Here is a 26,223-nt window from a genome sequence, read left to right on the forward strand (position 1 = left end):
AATTGTGTGTTTCTCCCACCCAGCATGGGTATGTGTAAAAATACACCCCAAAACACATTATACTATTTCTTCTGAGTACGGCGATACCACATGTGACACTTTTTTGCAGCCTAAGTGCGCTAAGGGACCCAAAGTCCTATGAGCACCTTTAGGCTTTACAGGGGTGCTTACAATTTAGCACCCCCAAAATGCCAGGACAGTAAACACCCCACAAATGACCCCATTTTGGAAAGTAGACACCTCAAAGTATTCAGAGAGAGGGGCATGGCGAGTCGTGGCAGATTTCTTTTTTTTTTTTGGTCACAAGTTAGCAGAAATGGAAATTTTTTTGTCACAAAGTGTCATTTTCTGCTAACTTGTGACAAATACAATCTTCTATGAACTCACCATGCCTCTTAGTGAATACTTTGGGATGTCTTCTTTCCAAAATGGGGTCATTTGGGGGGGTATTTATACTATCCTGGAATTTTAGCACCTCATGAAACATGACAGGTGCTCAGAAAAGTCAGAGATGCTTCTAAATGGGAAAATTCACTTTTGCACCATTGTTTGTAAACGCTATAACTTTTACCCAAACCAATAAATATGCTCTTATTGGATTTTTTTTTATCAAAGACATGTAGCACAATAAATTTGGACAAACATTTATATAGAAATTTTACTTTATTTGAAAAATGTCAGCACAGAAAGTTAAAAAAAAAAAAAAATCTTTTTGACAAAATTCATGTCTTTTTGATGACTATAATAAAAACTAAAAATCACGGCAGCAATCAAATAGCACCAAAAGAAAGCTGTATTAGTGACAAGAAAAGGAGTTAAAATTCATTTAGATAGTAGGTTGTATGGCCGAGCAATAAACCGTTAAAGCTGCAGTGGTCGGAATGGAAAAAAAGTGTCTGGTCCTTGAGGGGTTTTATCAGGGGCATGGTGGTGAAGTGGCCATCAAGCTTCCCTTGAGTTAAAGAGGTTAAGTCATCAGGGGCATGGTGGTGAAGTGGCCATCAAGCTTCCGTTGAGTTAAAGAGGAACTCCAGCCTAAACAAACATACTGTCATTAAGTTACATTAGTTATAGATAGGTAATATAATCTCTTACCCACACTGTTTTAAAAGAAGAGGCAAATGTTTCATTTCATGATGGCAGCCATCTTTTTGGTTGAAAGGAGGAGACAGGGAGCATGAGACAGTTCCAACTGACCTGTGTCCTGAGCACCTCTCCCAGTTGCTAGGCAACGTGAACAACAACATAGGAAATCCCATCATGCTCTGCACAGCATCAGGAAAAAAAAAACGGGCTTTTTTTCTTTGATGGGCAGAGCTTTGCTAAAAATGCAGCTAAAAATGATGCTTTGGTAAGAAAAAGAAAGTTCTTATGCTATGAAACTGTTAAACACCAAGCCTTTACAGTTTTGCAGAGTAGATTTTTAGTCCGGAGGTTCACTTTAAATTTATATATGCTGGTCTTTAAACTGACATAGCATGCTTGTCTTCTAACATTGCATAGCCATATCCATACCCAAGAGGACGCAGAAGCAAACACAGACAGGATTACATATTCAATAAAATATCAGCTTGTGACTGAAAGAATACATTTAAATAGGTGCAGACTCGGCACACAATTTCTGCACTCATTTGCCTTCTGCTAAAATGAGCAGTTTCATTGAGGAAGTGGCGAGGTAGAGACAAGCAATACAGGGTTGCCAGAAAGGCATCTAGCCAATAGGAGAACTGTTGCCACGGGGAAAGATGCAAGACAATTTACTGGATAAACACAGCAGGGCAGGAAGCCAATGCATTTAGCAACAATAAGCGATACTGGATGAAATCATAGCTTGTGACACAAGAGGCTCAACAGATGGAGGAATGAGGAAGTGGGAATGGTGTTTATGCTGACTCACCATGACAAATGAAAAGGACTATTGTCCTACAATTAACCCAGTTTTTAACTCAACTCTAGAAATAGGCATTTCATGCTTGCTGAGGTAAGATAAAACCTATTTTGCTTCCATGTTTAAATCTTCCTTTAAAGGGAAGGTTCAGGGAGGGAGGTAAATTATTATTATTATTATTTTTTTTTTTTTTTCATTTAAAGTTTGAAGTTTTGTGGGGGTTTTTTTTTGTTAGTTTAAAGGGAAGGTTCAGGGAGGGAGGTAAAAAAATAAAAATCAATATCCACTTACCTGGGGCTTCCTCCAGCCCGTGGCAGACAGGAGGTGCCCTCGCCGCCGCTCCGCAGGCTCCCGGTGGTAGTTCTGCGCCTGCGCAGTACAGCCCGACGGACGTCCAATGACGTCAGCGCGCCCGCGTGGGACGCAGAAGTGCCAGGCCATGGAGCGCAGCAGAGCCCGACCTGGCAGCCGGCCTGGCCAGGTCGGGTCGGCCACCGGAGACCACCGGGAGCCTGCGGAGCGGCGGCGAGGGCACCTCCTGCCTGCCACGGGCTGGAGGAAGCCCCAGGTAAGTGGAAATTGATTTTTATTTTTTTACCTCCCTCCCTGAACCTTCCCTTTAAACTAACAAAAAAAAAAAACCCACAAAACTTCAAACTTTAAATGGAAAAAAAAAAAAATAAAATAAAATAATAATAATAATAATAATAATAATATGCGACCAGTTACTTATCTGGGCTTCCTCCAGTCCCCGAGTCCTCCTGGTCCCCCGCCGTCATTCCGAGCTGCTCAGTTCCTCTGCTGTCCACCTCAAACACTGCATGCACAGCCCCGTGTCTCCTCCATCTCGCTTCCATAGCCAGGGGCATTTTGTGTTTGCGCAGCAAGTAAAAATTGCTACTGTACAGAGCAATTGAGGAGGAGTGTGCGGCCAGCAAATCTCCGAGTCACACAGCATATGGAGGGGGACAGTGGGGGAATGGAGCAGCGCAGAATGGCAGCAAGAGAGCACGAGGACTTCAGGGGGTTGGAAGAAGCCCCAGGTAAGTATCTGGCCACTTTTTTCTCCCCCAGTTATGACTCCCTTTAAGTCTGAGTTTACGGGCAGGTTAAAAATATGATGCTATATATACAATAATTAACCTCAGACAATCTCTAAAGTGCACTTGTAGTGAAAAAAGTGCCCCTAATATGTACTTCCCGAAGTAGAGGGAAGTCTCTGGATAATTCGAGGCTTACCCCCTCCTCTCTGCCATTCCAGCAGTGGGACCCCATGCCCAGTGTGGTGGTAAAAAAAAGACCCAGCGAGTCAAAGATCCAAATACAGCAAGTACAGATTCAGGGATCTAGCAATGACCTTCATTAAGGTCAATGAGCATGTCATACCCACACCATCATATGCTACTTTGTGGAATATAATAATTCTTTAGCGAAAATATGGTAATTTACCACTAGGAACAAAATTTACCATCGGCAGGTCTTCGTGAATTGAAGCCATAGAAAAAAAATACATTCTAATCTCCACAAGGCCCTGCCACATCCAATCAAGACAGCTCCAACCCTGGAGGCGTTTAAATCAAAACTGAAAAGCCACCTGCTCAGTCTGGCATTTATGATCACATAACTTTTTCCCCCCCTGTATCACATCACTATGTACTGATCTAGGACAAGCTTATGGGCTTTGGGTTCTACGGGAGAAAAAGGATTTATAAATGTTTTGTTGTTGTGTCAAATGTGCTTTCTAAAATGCATAACAGATTGCTTCCAACCACATACAGGAGATTAATACGAGTTGAACAGTAGGTGTACAGGAAAGGCTGTGTAGATGAAGCCTTGTACACACTTTCAAATTCATGTTGCCTGGAAGTTTTGAGTGGGGTCTGTACAATTGTGTGTGTGTGGAAGCAGAAGATGCATCCTGTTGCAGGAAGTTTTTTGAAGTTCCTGCAGAAACACAAGGGCCTAGGGCAAGGCGGACACCTTGGCAGATTGCTGAAGAGGAAGGCAGGAGATTCTGTTGGATACCTGAATACCCTTCAGATTTCCAGACAAACAGATTGATCAGGGATGAAAGCAAACCTAATAACCTATGCAAATAGTGAGGGGATAGCTTCTCCACAGGAACAAGACTGACAAAAGTACCATGTATAGATACAGAAGGTCCACCTTACAGCCATATCTCTAGCCACAGATTTATGGCCTTGTTCCCACTATACGCACTGCCATGTGCAATTCGGCAACACGCAAAACACAAAAACATCAAAGTACATAGACTGCGCTGTCTGCCATCCTCACTATTGCATGGATTTTTAGACGCAGCACTGACACCCCACCCCCCCACCCCATTTACTATGGTGAATCGGATCAGCAGCACAATGGACAGAAAAGCAGATGGTTTGAATTCCATTTCAAAAGCATAGCCATCTGCATTTCATAATAAGAACAAGGCCTAATGCTGGGCATACACGGAGTGATCCGGCGGCTCGATTAGCCGCCAGATCGACTCCTGCCGCGTCCGCCCGGATCGACTCCCGCCGGGGTCATCGAACCTGCTGATTATTATCAGCTCCCGGCATCAGCTGCTCGATACACGGTACAGAAACGTACCGTGTATCCCCAGCATTACTGCACCAACTGATTGCTTAATTAGAACATCCAAATGTAATCATTTGGTATCAAGTAGGCTTTAGCAGGCTATTTTTATTTTCCTTTCTTTTGAAATTTGGTCACGACCCAGATGGACTTGACAGCAATTTCTGCTGGTGAAGCTTCTGCTTCTGTGTGACTCAGCTTAGATTATGAGGGCAGGGGTTACAGACAGGAGGTTTTGACCTGCAGCTGGAAATGTGAGATAGTCTGGCTGGTGGTGGAACCCCAGACTATGTACTGTGACTCCTGGCTATACTAGGACTACGTAAGAGGTTTCTAGGACACGCAAATCAAGCACAGTAGTTTATAGACAAATACAAGCTTTACTACAGAGTGCCTAAGCACACATGGCTAGGAGATGGACTTCAATCATCAGTATTTGTTTAGTGACTATGAACAAACTACACGTTTAATAGAAAAAAAGCGTGGTGAAAAATACAAAGCATTCTCAAATGTTCTGTGCTTTAAAACACAATTTCAAAAGAACAAACCAACTGCCAGGGCAGAAACAAAATACTTTTGTGTGCTGCAACCACACACAGATCTCAGTGCAAAAAGAACCCAACAAGGCTTTATTGTGTAGCACTGCTGAAAATGATGCCAATAGTCTCATGTATTCTTAGCTCAGATGCAGGTAGATGCAGGTAGAGGCTGCCATATTGATTTCCTGTTGCCTGGCATTCCTGCTGATCCTCTGCGTCTAATACGTTTTGTCCTATACCCTGAACAAGCATGCAGAAGATCAGGTGTTTGACAATTTTGTCACATCTGACTAGATTAGCTGCATGCTTGTTTCTGGTGCGTTTGTGCAGGCAGATAGCTCGGCAGGGCTGCCAGGTAACTGGTATTGCTTAAAAGGAAATCAATATGGTAGCCTCCATATACCTCGTACTTCAGTTCTCCTTTAAAGAAATCAACTAGTAAAGTAACGAGCAGATACTTCAGCCAGTAAAAGAAAACCACACAATAACTCCACTTCCAGCTTATCAAGACAGCATCCACTAAAGCCTCCTACACATGTACAAGGACTGAGCAACAATGCAGGGCTGAGGTTTACAGAAGTGGTGCTAGCCTCTAGGATAGCAATGTGTTCTGTTGCAAAGGAGGAGAGCAAACAGAGCGGCACAAAGCAGGCAAGTGGAGAGAACAATGCCCTTGGCCAGGGCTCAGCCAAGAAGATCTGCCAGGCTGATGCATGGCCGAGGCACTGAGGGAAGTTGGGGGCCGTTGTACACATGCTAGATTCTTGGCAGAGGCGGTCCCAACTGGCCGCCTCGACAGAGATCCATATAGCGTATGTAAAAGGCTTTACTATTAAGTCTAGTACATGCAAGAATTAAAAAAAAAAATCTCTGCAAATTAGATTTTTTTTTTATTTTTTCACGCACAATTGTCCATTTACAGAGATTTCTCCCACCCAGCATGGGTATGTGTAAAAATACACCCCGAAACACATTACACTACTTCTCATGAGTACAGCGATACCACATGTGACACTTTTTTGCACCCTAACTGCGCTAAGGGGCCCAAAGTCAAAGGAGTACCTTTAGGATTTCACAGGTCATTTTGAGGCATTTGGTTTCTAGACTACTCACGCTTTAGGGCCCCTAAAATGCCAGGGCAGTATAGGAACCCCATAAATGACCCCATTTTAGAAAGAAGACACCCCAAGGTTTTCCGTTAGGAGTATGGTGAGTTCATAGTTGATTTTTATTGTTTTTTTTCCACAAAGTGTCATTTTCCACTAACTTGTGACAATACAATCTTCTATGAACTCACCATACACCTAACGGAATACCTTGGGGTGTCTTCTCTCTAAAATGGGGTCACTTGTGGGGTTCCTATACTGCCCAAGCATTTTAGGGGCCCAAAACCATGAAGAGTAGTCTGGAAACCAAATGCCTCAAAATGACTGTTCAGGGGTATAAGCATCTTCAAATTTTGATGACAGGTGGTCTATGAGGGGCTGAATTTTGTGGAACCAGTCATAAGCAGGGTGGCCTCTTAGATGACAGGTTGTATTGGCACTGAAGTGCAAGAAGTGCAGGATGTTCTCAAATCGTGACCTGGACATGGCAGCAGAGAACATAGGCATGTGATCTATTGGGTGCGTAGACCAATAAGACCGCAATACATTCTTTTTGACTAGACCCATGTTAGGAGAAGGCCCCAAAAAATGTTACGTTCGGAAACTTGGAGTGGTTTCCACCGAAAAGGCTGGGCATGGTAACTTCTTGGATTGGCGGTTGCGTATTGTGTGGCATAACGGTTGGTCTCAGCCACAATTAAGTCGTAGAGACCAGCCGTGATCTGAAAAAAAAAATTCTGTCACTGCGGTGGGGTGGGTGAGGGTTTGGCCGGGTGATCAGAAGCCCGCAGGGGGCAGATTAGGGCCTGATCTGATGGATAGGAGTGCTAGGGGGTGACAGGAGGTGATTGATGGGTGTCTCAGGGGGTGATTAGAGGGGAGAACAGATGTAAATAATGCACTGGAGAGGTGTTCAGGTGGGGTCTGAGGGTGAACTGAGGGTGTGGGCGGTTGTTTGGGTGCCCACAGGGGGCAGTTTAGGGTCTGATCTGATTGGTAGCAGTGACAGGTGGTGACAGGGGTGATTGATAGGTGACCAGTGATTAGAGGGGAGAATAGATGCAAGCAATGCACTGGCGAGGTGATCAGGGCTGGGGTCTGAGGGCGTTCTGAGGGTGTGGGCGGGTGATTGGGTGCCCAAGGGGCTAATCTGGGGTCTGATCTAATGGGTAGCAGTGACAGGTGGTGACAGGGGGTGATTGATGGGTGATCACTGGGGGTTTTGAGGGAAGAACAGATGTAAACAATGCACTTTGGAGGTGATGTGAGGGTGGGTTTGCGGGCGACCTGAGCATGTGGGTGATAAGATGCCCGCAAGGGGCAGGTTAGGGTCTGATCTGATGGGTGGCAGTGACAGGTGGGGCAATTGACATGTGATCAGTGGGTGAGTACAGGGGAGGATAGATGTATACAGTACACACGGGGGGGGGGGGGGGGATCTCGGGGGGGGGGGTCTGGAGAGGATCTGATGGTGTGGGGGGGGGGGGGTGATCAGGAGCCCCCAGGGGGCAGTTTAGGACCTGATCTGAAAAATAGCGTTGACAGATAGTGACAGGGAGTGATTGATGGGTGATTAGGGGGGTGATTGGGTGCAAACAGGGGTCTGGGGGGTGGGCAGGGGGGGTCTGAGGGGTGCTGTGGGCGATCAAAGGGCAGGATCAGTGTGCTTGGGTGCATACTAAGGTGGCTGCAGCCTGCCCTGGTGGTCCCTCAATCACTGGGACCACCAGGGCAAGAGGCAGCCTGTATAATATGCTTTGTATACATTACAAAGCGTATTATACACTTCCTATGCGGCGATCAAGGGGTTAATAACCCGCCAGCGATCCCGTACGGCCGGCGGGTTATCGCGCCAGGTGGGCGGAGCCTATTGGCGGCGGCAGATCGCGTCACCAGTGACGCGATCGCCGCATAGCCACGCTCCCCCGCAGGTGAGCCGATAGGCTGACAGCGGTCCTTTAGGCCCAGGCATTGCGTCAGCCGATCGGCTGACAGCAGTCCTTAAGTGGTTAAGTAAAGATGGATGATGGAGTGGCACATGAAAGAGGCTTCCAGCAAGTGGGGTAGACAAGGGAACAATGTTGTTGACCATCTGTCGATTAAAGATTAGGCATGCCGGGTCTTTAAGCGACAAAAGGGGCTGGGCTGTGGAGTCGGTACAAAAATCCACTGACTCAGACTCCTCAGGTTAAGATTCCACCGACTCCAACTCCTCTAACTTGCATATTACAATCTTGTTGATTGAAAGTATGTAACATGAAATGCATCTCTTAACTGCCAACGCTTAGGAATTTTAAAAGACAACTTAAGTGAGAGGGATATGGATGCTGCCATATTTATTCCTTTTTAACCAGTTCGGCCTATCTGGACGAACTTACTCGTCCAGATAGGCTCTGCTGCTGCCTCCGCATGGTGCGCGCGATCGGGCTCGCTCCCGCCGCTAGCACCCCGATCAGTGAATGGGAAAATAATTCCCATTCACCGATCTAACTTCCCCGCAGAAAAAACGACGCTTTCTATTGAGAGAGCGCTGTATTTCTGCCCCCAGGAAACGTCTCCGTCTTCTTTTAGTTCCTGGATGCGAGATCGTTCGCATCCAGGATTTTTTTTACTGCACCCACATACATTTTTCAATAAACAATTATTTTATTTTACATTTAAAATTAGCTGTTTCCCTCCCACACCAAAAATTACCCACATACATTTTTTATTAAGAAAAAAAAAATTACAATACAAAAAAAAAAAACAAAAACAAATAATTACCCAAGGGTCTGAACTTTTTAAATATGCATGTCAAGAGAGTATGTTATTATATTATTTTAAATTATAAGTTTATAAGTAGTGATGGACGCAAATTGAAAAAAATGCACCTTTATTTCAAAATAAAATAATCGGCGCCATAAATTGTGATAGGGACAGATGGGCAAATAAAATACATGAGTTTTAATTACGGTAGCGTATATTAATTTAAAACTATAATGGCCAAAAACTGAGAAAATGAATTTTCTTTATTTCTTTCTTAATCTTCCTGTTAAAATGGATTTAGAAAAAAATAAATTCTTAGCAAAATGTACTACCCAAAGAAAGCCTAATTAGTGGCGGAAAAAACAAGATATAGATCAATTAATTGTGATAAGTAGCAATAAAGTTATTGGCGAACGAATGGGAGGTGAACATTGCTCGGATGCATAAGATTTTCGACTCTGTAGGCTGAAGTGGTCAAACAATACCAGTTACCTGGCTAGCCGGCTGATCTTCTGCCTATAATACTTTTAGGGCCCGTTCAGACTACAAAGTGCGGACCGCAACGCATGCGGACCGCAACGCGTACGAACGCACGCCATCCGCGTTCGTATGCGTTGCGTGGCTGATCCCATCACTGAAAACTTTTGTAAAATCTGCGTGCAGCATGCGTTCCCGGACCGCATGCTGTGTGAACATCAGACATTGCACTCTATGCAATGTCTGATGTCCTGCGTGTCGGCCCCCCCGCACGCGTTTCCAAAACGCATATGGAAACGCGTGCAGTGTGAACGGGCCCTTAGTCATAGACTAAAAAACTAGTTCTTGGAGGGCGTGCATACATTTGCATAAACCAGCATCAGCACAGAATTATTTCCATCTCTATTAGTGACACAGCTACACATAAGGCTTTATTCTTACAGCATAGATTTTCTTTAGTATATATACACTAAATTCATTAGGAGTTTTTTTTTCTCACTAATAAAAACCATCATTAAAACTGCATTTTGTGTTCAATTATGTTATCTTTGACTAATAGTTAACGGTTTTTGATGAGCAGAAACATTTAAGTGTGACAAACATGCAAAAGAATAAGAAATCAGGAAGGGGGCAAATAGTTTTTCACATCACTGTAAATGATTCTTGTGTACACATCATACATACAGTCACAATCCGATATGTATATCTGACTTTAAAAATACAGGGACTGCTTTATTGAAGCAGCACAAGTAACTATTTTTTGGATTGGTTTATTTCAGGTTTGTGGACTAAGCACAGCTATTACTGTATATATAAATTATTTATGATGATTATCTGAGAAATAGAACATTATCATATTTTCTATTTTAATTACAGTTTAAATTCATTAGGACTCGGTGCATTTTCTCCCGACTCCAGGTACACACAAATTGCCCCGACTCAGACTCCTCGACTCCGACTCCACAGGCCTGCATGGGGGATACTTGTACACAATAGATTCTGGGACAAGACAGCCCTGAATGGCCACCAGTGCTATATGGGTAGAGGGAGATGTTTTATACTCATCAGGCCTTTACCAAGAAAGTACTCCTACACTTGCTGAGTATTGGCTTCCTGCAGCAATTTGCTGTGCTCCCACAACATTTCACCTTGCAAGGATCACTGGGCCAGATTTATCAAAGCATTACCAACAGTTTTTTTCTTTTTAAACTGTTCTAACCAGCAGGGAGAACAGTTCTGCATAATAAACTTCTTAAATCCTAGGTAATAGCGGCAGTTTAGCGTGAATTTCTAGAGCTGCACTACAGTTGCAAATCTATCCCTAAACTGCTGCAGATTAGGAAGTGCATGATAGCAGTTCTACAGATGCAGAGTGCAGACTGGACATGATTTGTGAGGTGCTCCTCCCCAGAGCCTGCAGGTATCAATACAGCAAAAGTATTGTTACCTCAGCAACAGCAATTCCCTTCATACATCGCAATGCCTGAGAGACCTTAGCTCCACCTATTTTTCAACAGTTTAAAGAGGAACTCCAGTGAAAATAATGTAGTAAAAAAAGTGCTTCATTTTTACCATAATTATGTATAAATGATTTAGTCAGTGTTTACTCATTGAGAAATCTTTAAAATCCCTGATTTACATTTTGACATTTATTACATGGTGACATTTTTACTGTGGGCAGGTTATGTAGCTGCTCCTAGCTGTTCTGGCTGTTACAGACAGCTGTAAACAGCCATTTCCTGTCTGTGAACATTTTTACATTGTGGCAGTTTGCTCAGAGTACCGCGGTACTCAGAGCTTCTTGTGGGAGGGGTTTCAGTACAAAATCAGTCATACAGCGCCCCCTGATGGTCTGTTTGTGAAAAGCATTATATTTCTCATGTAAAAGGGGGTATCAGCTACTGATTGGGATAAAGTTCAATTCTAGGTTGGAGTTTCTCTTTAAGAAGGAATCTGCATTATGTAGTGATTTCTTAAGATGCCTGAGACAGTTCTGCATCGATTTCTAAAAACCTACCAATATTTTGTCTCAGACACTGTTAATAAAATGTCCCCCACTGTACTTTGATCTATTTACCATAGAGTACTATTGGAAGCTATGATGGGCCTCAAGCATTAAAGACACACCAACCCCACACCTTTATCTTTACCGATGCCTATCATGTAGATTTTTTCTTTGATTTATAGTAATGCTTAAAAGTCTGTGAACCCATCTGAATTTACAATATTTCTAAATATGATCTAAAAAGTGATCTGTTCTCACCCAAATTCTAGACCTAGAAAAATTACCAATAATTGATTATAGGCTGTCATTACAAACAATTACAAAAGACAGTTTGGCGCAATTTTTACTCAGTGTCTCTAGTTATTTTTTTTCTTGGGAAGGTTTTTTCCTATATAGTGCAACACCCATGACAGAATTTGTTTATTGTATTCTTCATGCGGTCTTTACCTCAATTTTCAACACTTTCTTTAACCCTCAATGTCCAAGATAAAGTTAAACAGTGGTACATTGCCACACTGCATAATGGCTGCAGCAATGCACAACCTATGCGATGTTCGCAGTGAGGCAGGCTTGTTGCAGTATGAGGACGTGCAGCAGTGTAAACGCACGTATTAACAGAGAAGCACACTTTGCATTGACTGTATATTCAAATCGAAAGAATCGCACACCTATAGTAGAGCAGTGCTGATGCTGGAAGCAGCAATAATCCAACAGTCAAAAGAGGAATCCACACACAGTCTTCAAGGAACAATGTGTTTTTATTGTTCCAATGCACATATAATCAGGGCTGTGGAGTTGGAGTCGGAGCAATTTTGGGCACCTGGAGTCGGAGTTTGAGTCGGAGTCGTTTATTTCATAAACTGAGGAGTCTGAGTCGAATCATTATTGTACAAAATCCACAGCCCTGTTAAGTATTAGACTAAGGAGTCGGAGTCGAGGAGTCGGAGTCAGAGCCATTTTGGGTACCCGGAGTCGGAGTCGTGTTTTCATAAATTGAGGAGTCGGAGTTGGAAGATTTTTGTACCGACCCCACAGCCCTGCATAGAATACACACCAAATCATCTCAGCCGACGATCGATTCGGGGCCAATCAGATCCCCTTTATCAAGGTATATGCCTTGATAAAGGGGACCTGATTGATGTGTGCATTGGAACAATAAAAGCACGTTGTTCCTTGAAGACTGTCTTCGGATCCTTCTTTTGACTGTTGTATACTGTATATGACGCAACACATGGAAATTGTGTGTGGCCGATTTCCCATTCTGTTGCCGCTGTTATAGGGAATGCAATGCTCACTGTAAACCTAGCCTTACTCTTCTAATTAGCATCACGTCTCCTTATGAGAACCTACCCCAACCCTTCGAACTGGTCCCTAAACCACACCTTACAGCAGGAAGTATGTGGAGGCTGCCATATTAATTTCCTTTTAACCTGCTGGGCGGTCTGGACGAGCTCAGCTCGTCCAGTACCGCCGGAGCCTGCCGCTCAGGCCCTGCTGGGCCGATTTGGCTCAAATAAAAAGCAGCACACGCAGCCGGCACATTGCCAGCCGCGTGTGCTGCCTGATCGCCGCCGCTCTGCGGCGATCCGCCGCGAGCAGCGGCGAAAGAGGGTCCCCCCAGCCGCCTGAGCCCAGCGTAGCCGGAACAAAAAGTTCCGGCCAGCGCTAAGGGCTGGATCGGAGGCGGCTGACGTCCATGACGTCACTCCGCTCGTCGCTATGGCGACGATGTAAGCAAAACAAGGAAGGCTGCTCATTGCGGCCTTCCTTGTTTATTCTGGGCGCCGGAGGCGATCGGAAGAACGCCTCCGGAGCGCCCTCTAGTAGGCTTTCATGCAGCCAACTTTCAGTTGGCTGCATGAAATAGTTTTTTTTTTATTAAAAAAAAACCCTCCCGCAGCCTCTCTGGCGATCTTAATAGAACGCCAGGCAGGTTAAGCAAAACTAGTTGCCTTGCTATTCTGCTGATCCTCTGCCTCTAATACATTTAGCCATAGACCCTGAACAAAAAAGTAGCAGATCAGGCATTTCTGCCGCTGACAGATCTGCCAAGCTTAGCTGCATAGCTAAGAAATGTATTTCTGCAGATATAGGTGGAGGTGCTCTGGTGTTAATTATTCATAACAGCAGCTCACATACCATCCATGTCATAACAGAGTCAGCCCAAGTGTAAATTAGTTTGCTCCATTTCTTAAAATAAAACAAGTTTAGACAAAACACACTAGCATAGCATGACATGACATTAAACAGCAGGGAGAGGGCATATGTTCAGCGAGTATTCCCTGGGCACGTTAGATCTAGATCTTTCTATAAGGTAATCACAATTTTAACAATCCCACACATCTTTTAATCTGTCTACAATCTACATCTTGATATTTTGGATTCACTCTAATACTGTGCAGTATAGAAGGTTGATTAATATTGAGTTACACACCAAAGTTGTAGTAATAATAATGCATAGTATGGAATACAACTACCGTATATACTCGCATATAAGCCGACCCCCCAACTTTTACATCAGAAATCAGGGGAAAATTATGGACTCGCATATAAGCCGGGGTAGCAAATGCAGTGGCTTAAAACTTCAGTAAATGTTCACAATCTACAATTCGATACTGGACTGATGGCAGACAGAGCTCATTGTAAGTACAGTAAATCTCCAGTATAATCTGAAAGTCAGCTGTAGCAAGAACTTGTACATGTGCTCCCATTAACGTGTTAATATTACAATTAGCACATGTGCAAGTCCTGTATAGAGTGACTTCAAGATTGTACTGGAGATTTACCCTGCCTAACAAGTTGTGCCTGTCATCAGCCCAGTAATGTCCCTCGACTGCCAGCATATTTTTTTTCTTTTTCAGTAGTCCAGGAGCCCTCTTTAGCCTCCATGCCTCTCACACTGTCAAACTTTTAAAGGTGTGGACACTCACCTTATGCAGGGCCCCGAGTGGAGTGTGCAACCAACAGAGTGGAGTAAATGTCATCTAGTGCAGCCGGGTTGAGTGGATACAGAGTGGGCAGGTTTTGCCGGCATGACGATCCTGGATTACTGTCACATATGCAGCGCCGCTCACTATTGCAGTGATGAGCGGCCGGTAAGAGAGTAGACAGAGTGGGCAGACTTTGCAGGCCACCTGAAGTCAGAGCAACTGTAGCGCTGCACAGTTTTGCAGCGATGAGCGGAGGAATAGCGGCCGGATTTTGCATAGCAAGCCGGGAGATACCTAATGTGCAGCGCTATGATGATCCGGAGAGCGTGGTGTGTGATGTCAGCTCTGTCTGATCCCTATGACACCCTCTAGCGGCGTCTTGAGACTCTCACAATGAGTCTCAAAACGCTGCTAGAGGGCATAATAGAGATATGAGACAGAGCTGACGTCACACACCACGCTCTCTCCGGATCATAGTGCTGCACATTGTATATCTCCCGGCTTGCTATGCAAAATCCGCCCGCTCTTCCTCCGCTCAATAGTGAGCGGTGCTGCACATGCCACAGTAATCCAGGATAGTCATGCCAGCAAAACCTGCCCGCTCTGTATCCACTCAACCCGGCTGCACTAGATGACATTTACTCCACTCTGTTGGCTGCACACTCCACTCGGGGGCCCTGCATAAGGTGAGTGTTCACACCTGAAAAGTTTATGACTCGCATATAAGCCGACAGGGGGACTTTTGAGCACATTTTTTGTGCTCAAAAATTCGGCTTATATGCAAGTATATACGGTTAGCAAACAGATTAGGGAAACACTTGGGAGTTATGGCAACACTCGATCCTCAGATGCAACTCCAATTAAATCTTGGGATATATAAAAAGTTACAAACAGACTGTGTACTTCTGTAATGTTGCCATTTAAAAATACACATCTTTGAAACAGTACAGTTCTGGGCGTTGTGCTATAAGGAAGACACAGGAGATTTGGAGAGCGTTCTAAAAGGAAGGATACTAAAATAATTAAAGAGACCTAACTTAATGAAAGGTTAAAAAAATATTTGAAAAAAAAAAAAAATTAGAGATTTAGGTTTAAAACAACCAAGGTCAATATAAAGAGGTGACTAACTCAAGGGCAATACCTTGAAATATCAGACTTTTTAATATCAAGTGCAATGCACAAAACTTGAAGATTTAAGTTGTACCTGGAAGAAAGTCTTAAAGGATACCACAGCTGAGAAAAAAAGGTTGCTGCAGTGTGTGGGGGGTTTAAAGTACATACCATTAGCCGGTCCTGCCACTCTCCGTCTGCCGCCGTTAGTCTCATATAGGTCCCGGTGTCCGGCGACTTGATTGATCCCCCACCCGGACATACTGCGCCCTGTGTGCGCAGTATGTCCTCCCCTCTTCACCTCTGGCCAGCGCATAGCGAGCGGCTCAGAAGCACGCTGTCCCCTCCGTCTAGTCTGGGATGCGTGTGCGCTCCATTGCACCAAGCGTCACATGATTAGCCGCTCGTGCACAAGCGTACCCCCGCTAATGCGCAGGTGTGGCCACACACATGCATGAAAAAGAGCACGGTTACGTTGTGCAGGAGAGCCCCTAGCAGCTGCAGAGTTCCAGAGGCTGCATGCAAAGTGCACAAAAGACGCATGAAAATCTAAAAAAGGAGCACGGTCACAGTATACACAAAAGATATAGACAGGTCTAACCTGGTTTAGTGGGGCTGCACGGTGAGAAAGACAGCCAATAACACTTACATCCCTCTCAGGGACAGGGTTTAGGGGTACTGGCAGAATCTCCTATCCTGGCAGGCCTGGATGTTGTCAATCGGCTAATACTCAAGGTCAAGTAAGAGGGACGCAAGTGTTATTGGCTGCCCATCTCACCACACAGCCCGACTCAACCAGGTGAGACTTGTCTATAGGGCCAGCAGCCATTTCTTGTGGATACTGTGAGCGTTCTGCCTTGTTATTCCAGTTGAACCTGAGCTGTACCAGGGTGTATAGAGATATCACCGCACAGAGGGATACTGTCCCCACCCCTGCATGAAAAATCTCAAAAGCATGCATTCGTTTTGAATTTGCGTTTGTCTTTGGTTTGCAATTTTGTGTTTGCCATTCTGGGAGCCTGCGCAGTACAGTAGACTGCTGCCTTTTCATTAAACTTCAAGGGACCTGGCCAAGTAGTTTACTATATGAGAAGTTTAATATATCAGGCTGGGTCATATATTGCATATTTATGCAGGTGCATGGTTGGAACCTGGTGACTGAGTTTTACTATAACAAGATTCTATTGCAGTTGTCCCAGCATGCAACATGATACTGGCCTCGGCAGGATGCCCTGGAGGGAGAGGCTTCAGCCTGCAATTACTTAAATGAAGGCTTATATAATGGATCAGGGTTTCCTATTAAAATTTAAAATGGTCCATGATTTCAAATTAAAACTTAAATGTTAATTATTTTGCAAGGCCTGATCGATTGTTCGTTAGGGTGCGCTTTCAGGTGCATAAAACTCACACATCAGTGTCACCTGTCAGGATCAAGCATGAGCCTGCAGGCTGCACTGTAGCATACAAGCGTGACATACGGTTACTATAGAATCGGGAGAAGGAGTGTTAGTGAGGGGGGGGGGGGGGGGGGGAGAGGGGGTGTTAATGCAATCGGAGGTTGCTATGAAGATCAGTCATGCCAGGTCTTAACAAGCTTGGGGAACACTTGTAGCTACACTAGATTCCAGCACAGAATGGGGAAATCAAGCGTTCTCCTCAGGCTCTTTTAGCCGGGTGCTCCACCTGGCTAATTTTGGTGAGCACCCGCGTGTCATTGGCTCATGCCCCTCCTATTCTGTAAGGCCCCGTTAACACTGCACGCGTTTCCAGCCGCGTTTTGGAAACGCATGCAGGTGGCCGACACGCACGACATCAGACATTGCATAGAGTGCAATGTCTGATGTTCACACTGCATGCGTTCCGGACCTGTGCGGTCCGGGAACGCATGCTGCACGCATTTTTTGTAAAAACGCATGGCTGTCCCATTCACTTCTCCAGTGATGGGATCAGCCACGCAACGCATACGAACGCGGATGGCGTGCGTTCGTACGCGTTGCGGTTCGCATGCGTTGCGGTCTGCGTTCTGAAGTCTGAACGGGGCCTAAGTAGAGTATCTTCAGCCCTGCATTCCTCCCTAGCACCCCACTCGGCTACTCTTTCATGCCACCAGCATGGAAAACAATTCTAGGGAGAACACTGGGAATGTAAAATAAAGAGTGTCCCATGTGTTATAAACTTGCATGACTATTTGAGTAGTTTTGAGGCTTCAGGGATTCCAAATCTCTTGGTCTTTATATTGGGTTGACCACATGAGCACATATACACAAGTTTCCGAACTGCACATGCCAAGTAAAAAAACAAAAAAAGAAAACCTCATGCACAAGCTTATCTTTCGATATCACTTATTACTGGACACAGGCGATCGACAAAAACCTAAAACATGTACCTGAATCGACCAACACTGCAGCCTACTCAGTGATCTGGTGAGACAAATTGCTATATATTATAGTTGCTGAGGGAGCTTTTTCCCACAGTTAGGGCACCTCCCTCTTACTCTCTCCATCCAAAGTCAAGAACCATATGTTTGGCAAGGAGTTGAGCAGAGTGTCTTTACAGCGCTCATTATTTAGCGACATCTTCCACAGTGCTTTTACAGAGTATATATACCGTATTTCGCGGCGTATAAGACGCTCCGGCATATAAGACGCACCCAGGTTTAGAGGGCAAAAATCAGGGAAAAAAATAATCGAAAACTGGTCTGGAGCGTCTATATATCAGGAGCATCTTGTACATGTCCTCCCCCAAATGGTGTCCTCCTATGTTCCTCATGTGTCCCCATGTCTCCCCCTGTATGCCCCATGTCTCCTCCCTGTGTCCTCTGGTGTGACCCCCTTGTCCTTCCATGTCCTGGACTCCCCCGTGTCCTCCTGGCAGCCCCCCGTGTCCTCCTGGCCCGTGTCCTCCTGGCAGCCCCCCGTGTCCTCCTGGCAGCCCCCGTGTCCTCCTGGCAGCCCCCTGTGCCCGTTTGGCAGCCCCCGTGTCCCCGCTGTGCCTGGCTCGTGTCCCTGCCTGCGCGTCTCCTCCCTCCCCCTTGTGTCTCTGTGGCCCCCCCAGTGCAGCGGCGGCAGCAGCAGCTTACCTCCTCCATCTTGCCCGCGGCGAATCAAGACATCTGGCTTCTCCGTGCGGCTTCCTCTAGTGTCGGGCATCTAATGACGCGTCATTAGATGCCCGACACTAGAGGAAGCCGCACGGAGAAGCCGGATGTCTTCAATTGGCGCGGGCAAGATGGAGGAGGTAAGCTGTTGCCACTGCTCGCACGGGGGGCCACAGAGACACAAGGGGGAGGGAGGAGACGCATCAGGGGGGAAGCCAGGCACAGCGGGGACAAAGGCAGGGAATCCCCGATGGCGGCGGGTCGGCGGTTCGTATCGGCGGGCGTTCGTAAGTCGGGGATTCCCTGCCTTTGCCGTATAAGACGCAGGGACTTTTTCTCCCCACTTTTTGGGGAGAAAAAGTGCGTCTTATACGGCGCCAAATACGGTAGTTGTGTCACTGACAGGGAGGGGCTAACAATCTATCCCTAGCATAGTTGTGCGCCCATTATAGTCTAGAGCAAATTCAGGGAGAAGCCAATTAACCTATCTGTATGTTTTTGGGATTCCAATTCCATAATTAAAAACAAACGAACAATCAGGAAAGAATTTTGCGTGATAATTCTTCAAAATGCATATGTAGCATTACTGTATTACTTTTACTCATACACACGGTACAATTTTCCATCAGATCGATGAGTGATCTGATAAGAAGTCAGGTATAGCCATCAAAACTGTTCCCAATAGATAATGCAATCGATTTTGTGTTAATAACTACCCAGATCACTTTATCGATCAGACTGGTCAGAAATTATCTGATTGATCAGTCGATCTGATGGAAAATTGTACCATGTGTACCCAGCTTTATGCACATGCATCGAATTAAAGCGGAACTGTAAATAGTTTTTAAACACAGTGTTTCAATTACCTGGGGCTTCTGCAAGCCCCCAGCAGCCGCCCTGTCCCGCGCCGGTCCTGTCCGAGCCTCCGTTCTCCTGCCGCTAGCTGCTTTCGGTTTCGCCGCCGGGCCACTGAGCGGCTCTGGCCACGCGTATCCTTTCTTCGCATCCCCTGCTATTGCAGAGGGGAACGCGAAGAAAAGATACGCTTGGGCAGACTTAGAAGTCGACTTAGAAGTCTAGGGACAGAACAGAACGCTGGTGGGAGAACGGAGGCTCGGGCAGGACCGGCACCCCAGGTAAGTGAAACACTGTGTTTACAAACTATTTACAGTTCCGCTTTAAGAAAAAAAAAAAAAAAAAGGCTTTATGGGCAATGTATGTCCACAGGGAGCGGTAACAGCAAATTCACTAGCAGGGATATTCAACGAGATACTTTATTTTATTTTTTAGACTTGTTTGCTACTTGAGCCATTAAAACCAGTAAAGGCTCGTTCACACTAGAAGAGTTTTTCGTATTTAAGCGCTGGCGATTTTTCAAAATCACCCTGAAAGCGCTTACACTATTGTCTATGAGACAGTACGTTTCCGATCCGCTCAGAAAAGCTGTGCATGGGCCATTTTTGAGGCGATTTTGCCTCAATGAAAGGTATAGGAAAAACTAACGCTCACAAAATTGCTTTGTGCAGCAATTGCGTTAACATTTAGTTACATAGTTATTTTGGTTGAAAACAGACATCCGCCCATCGAGTTCAACCAGAGAATTGTATTTATTCTTTTCCAGATCAAAGAGTTCACCTCCTGACATTCCAGGAAGTGAAAAACGCAATCGCACGACAAAATCGCTTAGAAAAGCGGTTAAAAAAAACGCGCGCAGGTTATCGCCAGGAATCGGAAATAAAAATTGTGTCAAAAACCACCAAATGCGGACGGACACGGACAAACGGAAGGCAAGGCTTTAGAGCAGATTTTGATTGACCTAGTTCCAAGAGATGCGTTTTACCCTACTTTCAAATCAATAAAACGGGTCGAATTTGAAAAGTGAAGTTGAACTTACTGGATGTCATTTTTACATCTATGTGACCATCTATTTTTCATCACCAACCAACTAGTATGGTTTAGGTGACCCAGTGACTAAGTCCACAGAGAACAATTGTTGAATTGCAGCACCCTCTAAAGCTTAAAGAGACTCTGTAACAAAATTTTCAGCAGTATTTCTTCTATCCTACAGATCCCTAAACCTAATGTAATGTGATCTGGCTTACTGCAGCCCTTTGTAGTTGAAGAGTCAGTGTAATAAATCCTCTTATCTGTCTTCTGTCGGACTTGTCACCCTGTCTCTGGAAGGGGCTGGCTCTTCAGTGTTGTTCATCTGTTAAGCAGGCCTCCGCTTCCACGCCCCTCTATGCTCGCTGTGAGTTTAGTTACATTACTTTAGTTACATTACGCAGTCTCTGCTCTCTCTGGCTGCAAGGCTGCTGACCAGGGAGAGAGGTGATTACAATCTTTGCCAGTGAGATATCTTCCTCTGGCTTTAGAAGGAGCTGCCGAGGCTTTCACATGCTGATTGATTCCTGACACAGGCCTCTGCCTGTGTGCAGTCTGCAGGCTCGGCTGAAACAGCCTGTCATGCTGCAGTGCATCAGAGACGCAGGGAGAAAGGTAAACAAACTAATGACCTCTTGAGATTCAATCTCTTGCTGTTCAAAACGAAGGCTGTATACAGCCTGCTTGTGTATAGAATTTTTTTTTGTGTGTTGGCATACTGTACAGCAATAGTGTATACATCTTGTGCACACTGACTGAAAGCAGACACGCTCTGCCCGACATACTTCCTGCTTTGGCGGCCATATTGGTGGTTTACAAAACACCTTGTAAAAGTGTTATTTTATGGCCAAAATAGCAGCGGGGACCAGCAAAAATGATGTAGAGAGGGAGAGGAGAGCGCTACAGACAAGGAGATATGTTTATTTTATTAACTTTTTAGGTACAGATTCTCTTTAAAGAGACTCTGTAACAAATTTTTCAGCCTTAGTTCTTCTATCCTATAAGTTTCTATGCCTGTTCTAATGTGCTCTGGCTTACTGCAGCCTTTCCTAATTGCACTGTCTCTGTAATAAATCTCATCTCCTTTCCTCTGTCGTGTCTGTCGGGCTAAGGCTTGAATGTGTGGAATGTGCAGGGCTGCTTGTGATTGGATAGAAGCAATACACACCCTCTGGAGGCCCCCTGCACACTCTGTATGACTCAACACACTGTTTATGTGAGCCTATCACAAGCTGGTTAGTTTGTTTGTAAACACTGCCTAAAACTGTTAATTACAAGCCAGGATTGCAGCAGAGAGTGGCACAGGAGAAAATAAGGAATAGAATGGTATGCTTTTTAGTGTAAGAATATTAGAGTACAGATTCTCTTTAAAGCTTTTTAATTGGCCAAATAGCGTGGGCTAGTTATAACCTATCCAAAACCTTGCAGTTCTAGAGGGAGCTGTCCACCCAATCACATTTGCAAAATTTCCCTATGAGGTTTCCCATTGTGTGGCCTAAGGGCCCGTTCACACTGCATGCGTTTCCAGCCGCGTTTTGGAAACGCGTGCAGGTGGCCGACACACAGGACATCAGACATTGCATAGAGTGCAATGTCTGATGTTCACACTGCATGCGTTCCGGACCTGTGCGGTCCGGGAACGCATGCTGCACACAGATTTTACAAAAACGCGCGGCTGTCCCATTCACTTTTCAGTGATGGGATCAGCCACGCAAAGCATACGAACGCGGATGGCGTGCGTTCGTACGCGTTGCGGTCCGCATGCGTGGCCGTCCGCATTTTGCAGTCTGAACGGGCCCCAAGCCATACTAGTGCTAGCAGTTACGCATTATTAACCCAACATAGTAGGTAAACAAAGACATTATTAAAGTGCTGCCAACTCGGCCAACATGCCTTTGATGTGAACATAAGATTCAGTCTAACCTGACCAAATGCGGATTCCAACAGAAATGTGATCAATTTAATATAAATTCAAATTATAAACTAAAGTGGACAAATGTAGAGTGACTTCTCTTTGCTTTTTAGCTCGTAATAAAAAAAAATTAAAAAATATTTTATTTTTATGAGAATTCATTATTTTATCTAGTGCTGTTAAGACTTTACTATTGCTTAAAGAGTTAACCTGCTGCAACATCCTGGAGCAGAAGACATTTGACAAACATGACAGTGTGCTTTACCAGTAGCTTCATTCACAATTTACCATTGACCATTTGTAAAGAGAGCTGACCTGTGATTTAGTCTTCTGATAACTGAAGTCTTCTTGCTTATTTTTCTCATCTTGGTTGGTTTGCTCCCGCACATTTCTGTACCCCAAACTGGGTATGACATATTCGACTCCTAAATCTAGATCTTTCATGTTTCCTTAGCATTGATTGCCTCTAATGATGCAGTTCTCCCAATAACTTTAAAAAAATAGAATGGCAAAAAAAAGACACTTTAATAAATAAGACTGCACCTAGTTTTATTTCCAGTAAAAATAAACGAGGGTATATGTTTATACAAAATCTTAAATTTGCATGTCGTTTCTTGGATTACAGTTGTCTAATGAACTGTAGTAGCAAAACTGATAGTTTGAACACATATGTTCAATAGTTTAATACCAGACACCAAATGGATACATGCCTGGACTAGTCTGAAAGTAGCTTCAGCAAGCATAATGAGTGCAGCTAGTTGTGCCTTATTTTTTTTTTTTTTTTAGATATTTGAATAGATCTCATTTGCTTTCTAGCAGCATATTGCTTGTTACACAGTGACATCACTGCATGCTGCAAAAGAACCCAAGAATTGTTAAGCAATGAAGGGAAAAATAAATGGATGCACAATGCAGGGAGGGGGCAACTTAGTGTAGATTTGTTTTTCTACACAGCAAAAAGCCCAAAAACGATGACAAATACTTATTTGCAAAACAACAAACACAAAAAATTCATTAGCGATAAAACCCACTTTGCCCATTGCAATTTAACTCCACAACCAGGTTAATCTTAATTTATCTTTTTATTAAATCCTCTGAACCTAAGTGGCTATTTGTGACTCAAGAATATCAATTAAAACATTAACCCAACTTATCTCTTTAAACTAGCAATCCTTGTTATTTATTCTCAGAGAGGAAAAGAAAACCCTGGTAGTATGTTATTCATTTGGTCTGACTACCAAAAATAAAAAATAAAAAGCATAACAAAGCATAGGACCCAAAAGTAATGGATTGGAACACATATAACATCCCCAGCATCTGACTCTTCACCAAACACATGTAAGCTGGGCCTTCAAATGCTTAGCTCGGGTCACCTTGTGCCATCCAGATTAACGCTGTAACTAGTAAGGCCACAACCTGACTTCCCTTCATGAATCCGATACAAAACAGCAGCATCACCACCACCACAGGATTACACCTCCATTTTGGCACTTGTACTCCCTCTGTTATACGGAGACATCCATTGTATTGCGAGCCTGTTACTGACCCGAATGAGCTGTAAATGTCGCAGTGCTCATGTACACCTACGTATGGTTATAGGCAGCTCTCCTACGCCTGCTGATGAGTACAATGCACAAAGCGGCAGCTACGCAGCCTGGGCATCAGTGCCAAGAAGTGGCCGCCACTGTTGAGCATCCAGCGAGAGCAGCGCACCCCCACCTTTCTTTCTACAAGCTAGGGCTTCAGCTTCGGGAATAAAGGCATGAGCGCCCCCTGCCGTCTGCTAACCAGAGCCGCAGCGTGCTAACCCAGAAACAAGGGAACCAGCCTGTGATAAAGAAGCCATCATCCCGCATCAGATTAGCGGCTCGCAGAACAGGATGTCCTGCAGAACAACCTGTTGCCTTTCACCAGCTACCATAGCGGAACTACATCCAAGAGTCCCGCTAGCTGCACTGCCAGCTACGCCCTTTACTGCCCTTCCAGCTCTAACCAACAGGTTGCCCGAGGGGTAACGGCTGGCCGATGAGCACAATAGGAGGGTGCGGTAGATGAAGTTGCGGATGAGAAAGCATAACAGGCCCCGCAATGTCACCCTGGCGACAGGGAGAGAACGCGACACCAAGGTGCGGCACTGTTCCTGCTGCCACTAGCGCACTCTCTATTGTGTCAAGGCAGACAACAGTCTGCTGTATCCAGGGACAACCGCAATATGAAGCATCCGCTACCCCGGATAGCGATGGAGGACAGTCATTACTGTGGCATGAGGGAAGAAGGGCCCCTTTACCTGGCAGAGTATGCGCGCAGGTAGCTGAGACTAGATGCTGCTGACTGTTCACAAGCTTCGCTCCTTTCTCCTCCACTGCGGCGCTTCAACTCAGGAAAACAAGCAGCCGGGTTGCGGGGGAGTCAGGAGTAAGATGCTCTGCGCATGCCCACTGTACGGAAAGCTGACAATAATGCGATGTACGATGGGAGGGTTAGTCCTGCAGTAGGTGTAGCTTTGCGAAGATGAATTGGTGACGTGACTTCAAATCCCAGAATACCGCTGGAGTGAGAGAGGCGTGACTGTACTGTCAAAGAGGAAAGGGGTGTGTTTTTGGCTCTGATCTCACGCTTCTGTAGTCGTGCTGTGGCTGCACCCTCTGGAACGTTCTGTCTGGACAGTGGACAGTAGATAGAGGCCATTTTAGGCCTGGGAGTGACAGCACAGTGTGTTGTGATTTTGGGGACGTGCAGTTCCTGCTAAACCATCCTTTTTACAGCAAACAGTGATGAAGAAGCTGTAAAAAAGCATGAGCTATTTGCGGTCAGGGGAACTTTAAGAGGCAGGTGTTCAAATCCATAAAGGGGAACACTGCCTCCTCGATTGCCTGTACACTATTATGTGTGCATTTCATTGTTTGTGCTCTTTATTATTACAGTAGGATCCCTTTATAGTAAATGTCAAGGCCATGTAGTTTACTATATCAGGATTCAACATGTATTGTAATTTACATACTGTATCTATTTAGTGAGGCTGTCTGTCCTGTTACTATATTCATATATAAAGCCTATAGTGTTCACAGTAAATGCACAAACCTATTCAAAGTGAAGCCCATTAAAAATGTGTTTGATTACATTTTAAGTACATTGCATTTCCCTTACAGCCTGGGCCCCATAACCAGGCCGGATTTCTGGGAAGGCCATAAAGGTCATGGCCTAGGGCGTAAAAATTCAGCAGGGTGCAGGACTTGGAGAGATAAGAGGTCACATGTCAAAGTAAATCACTTCTGCTTTGCTCTATTATGCCTGAATTCCAGAGATACCTGCATCTCTCACTGCAGAGTGTGTGTGATGACAGCATCTGTTATCATCTGAGGATCTTGTCCTAAGTATAATAAGTGGGGACTTACAAGCTGCTGTGAGAAGAAAAATATATGGGCTCAAGTAGTAGAACTTTTGAGTTCAGATTAGTTTCTTTATGCAAGCATTCACGGACAGGAATTATCAGCTCTCCTCTCCCCCTGACTGATGTTTAGTACTTGGTCAGAGCTGGTAAAGATCTGAGACCTGTTAAATTTATGGTTTGTTTATCTTTCCTAGGGAATGACAGCAACATTCTCTGTGCTACAGTTTTAGGCCTGGTTCACATTAGCGATCCCTGTCCGCATCAGCCTGATCGGATCCGGACCGTATACTGTACAAATGGAACGTACGTTCCGCATAGCAATGCAAAGTCTATGCGGACGTTCACATGCGTACGTTCCGTACAGAACGGAGCCGGATCCGGACTCCGGACACTTTTCCAACATGCGCTATTTTTCGGGTCCGGATCATCCGGCCCACGCACCCGGAACGGAGACTGATTGCACCATCCGGAAATAGAAACCTATGGGGAACGGAAAGCACAAAACACACAGGATACAAACACCTGACGTTCTACCCCACTTCCTATG

At 44.9% G+C, this 26,223-nt stretch overlaps 1 protein-coding gene across 1 annotated transcript in view; it reads right to left on the minus strand.

Moving 5' to 3' along the window:
• Positions 1 to 24,791, minus strand: part of LOC137571732 (ATP-binding cassette sub-family C member 5-like) — a 49,588-nt gene extending 24,797 nt beyond the window's left edge. The window contains exons 1-2 of the mRNA XM_068281298.1: positions 24,573 to 24,791; positions 22,601 to 22,775 (exon numbers count right to left, since the gene is read on the minus strand). Coding sequence (XP_068137399.1) covers positions 22,601 to 22,729 — 129 coding nt within the window. The 5' untranslated portion in view covers positions 22,730 to 22,775; positions 24,573 to 24,791. The remainder of the gene's footprint in view (positions 1 to 22,600; positions 22,776 to 24,572) is intronic.
• Between the last annotated feature and the right edge of the window lie 1,432 nt (positions 24,792 to 26,223).

Source organism: Hyperolius riggenbachi, chromosome 4 (assembly GCF_040937935.1).
Source record: "Hyperolius riggenbachi isolate aHypRig1 chromosome 4, aHypRig1.pri, whole genome shotgun sequence".
NCBI classification, from domain to species: Eukaryota; Metazoa; Chordata; class Amphibia; order Anura; family Hyperoliidae; genus Hyperolius; species Hyperolius riggenbachi.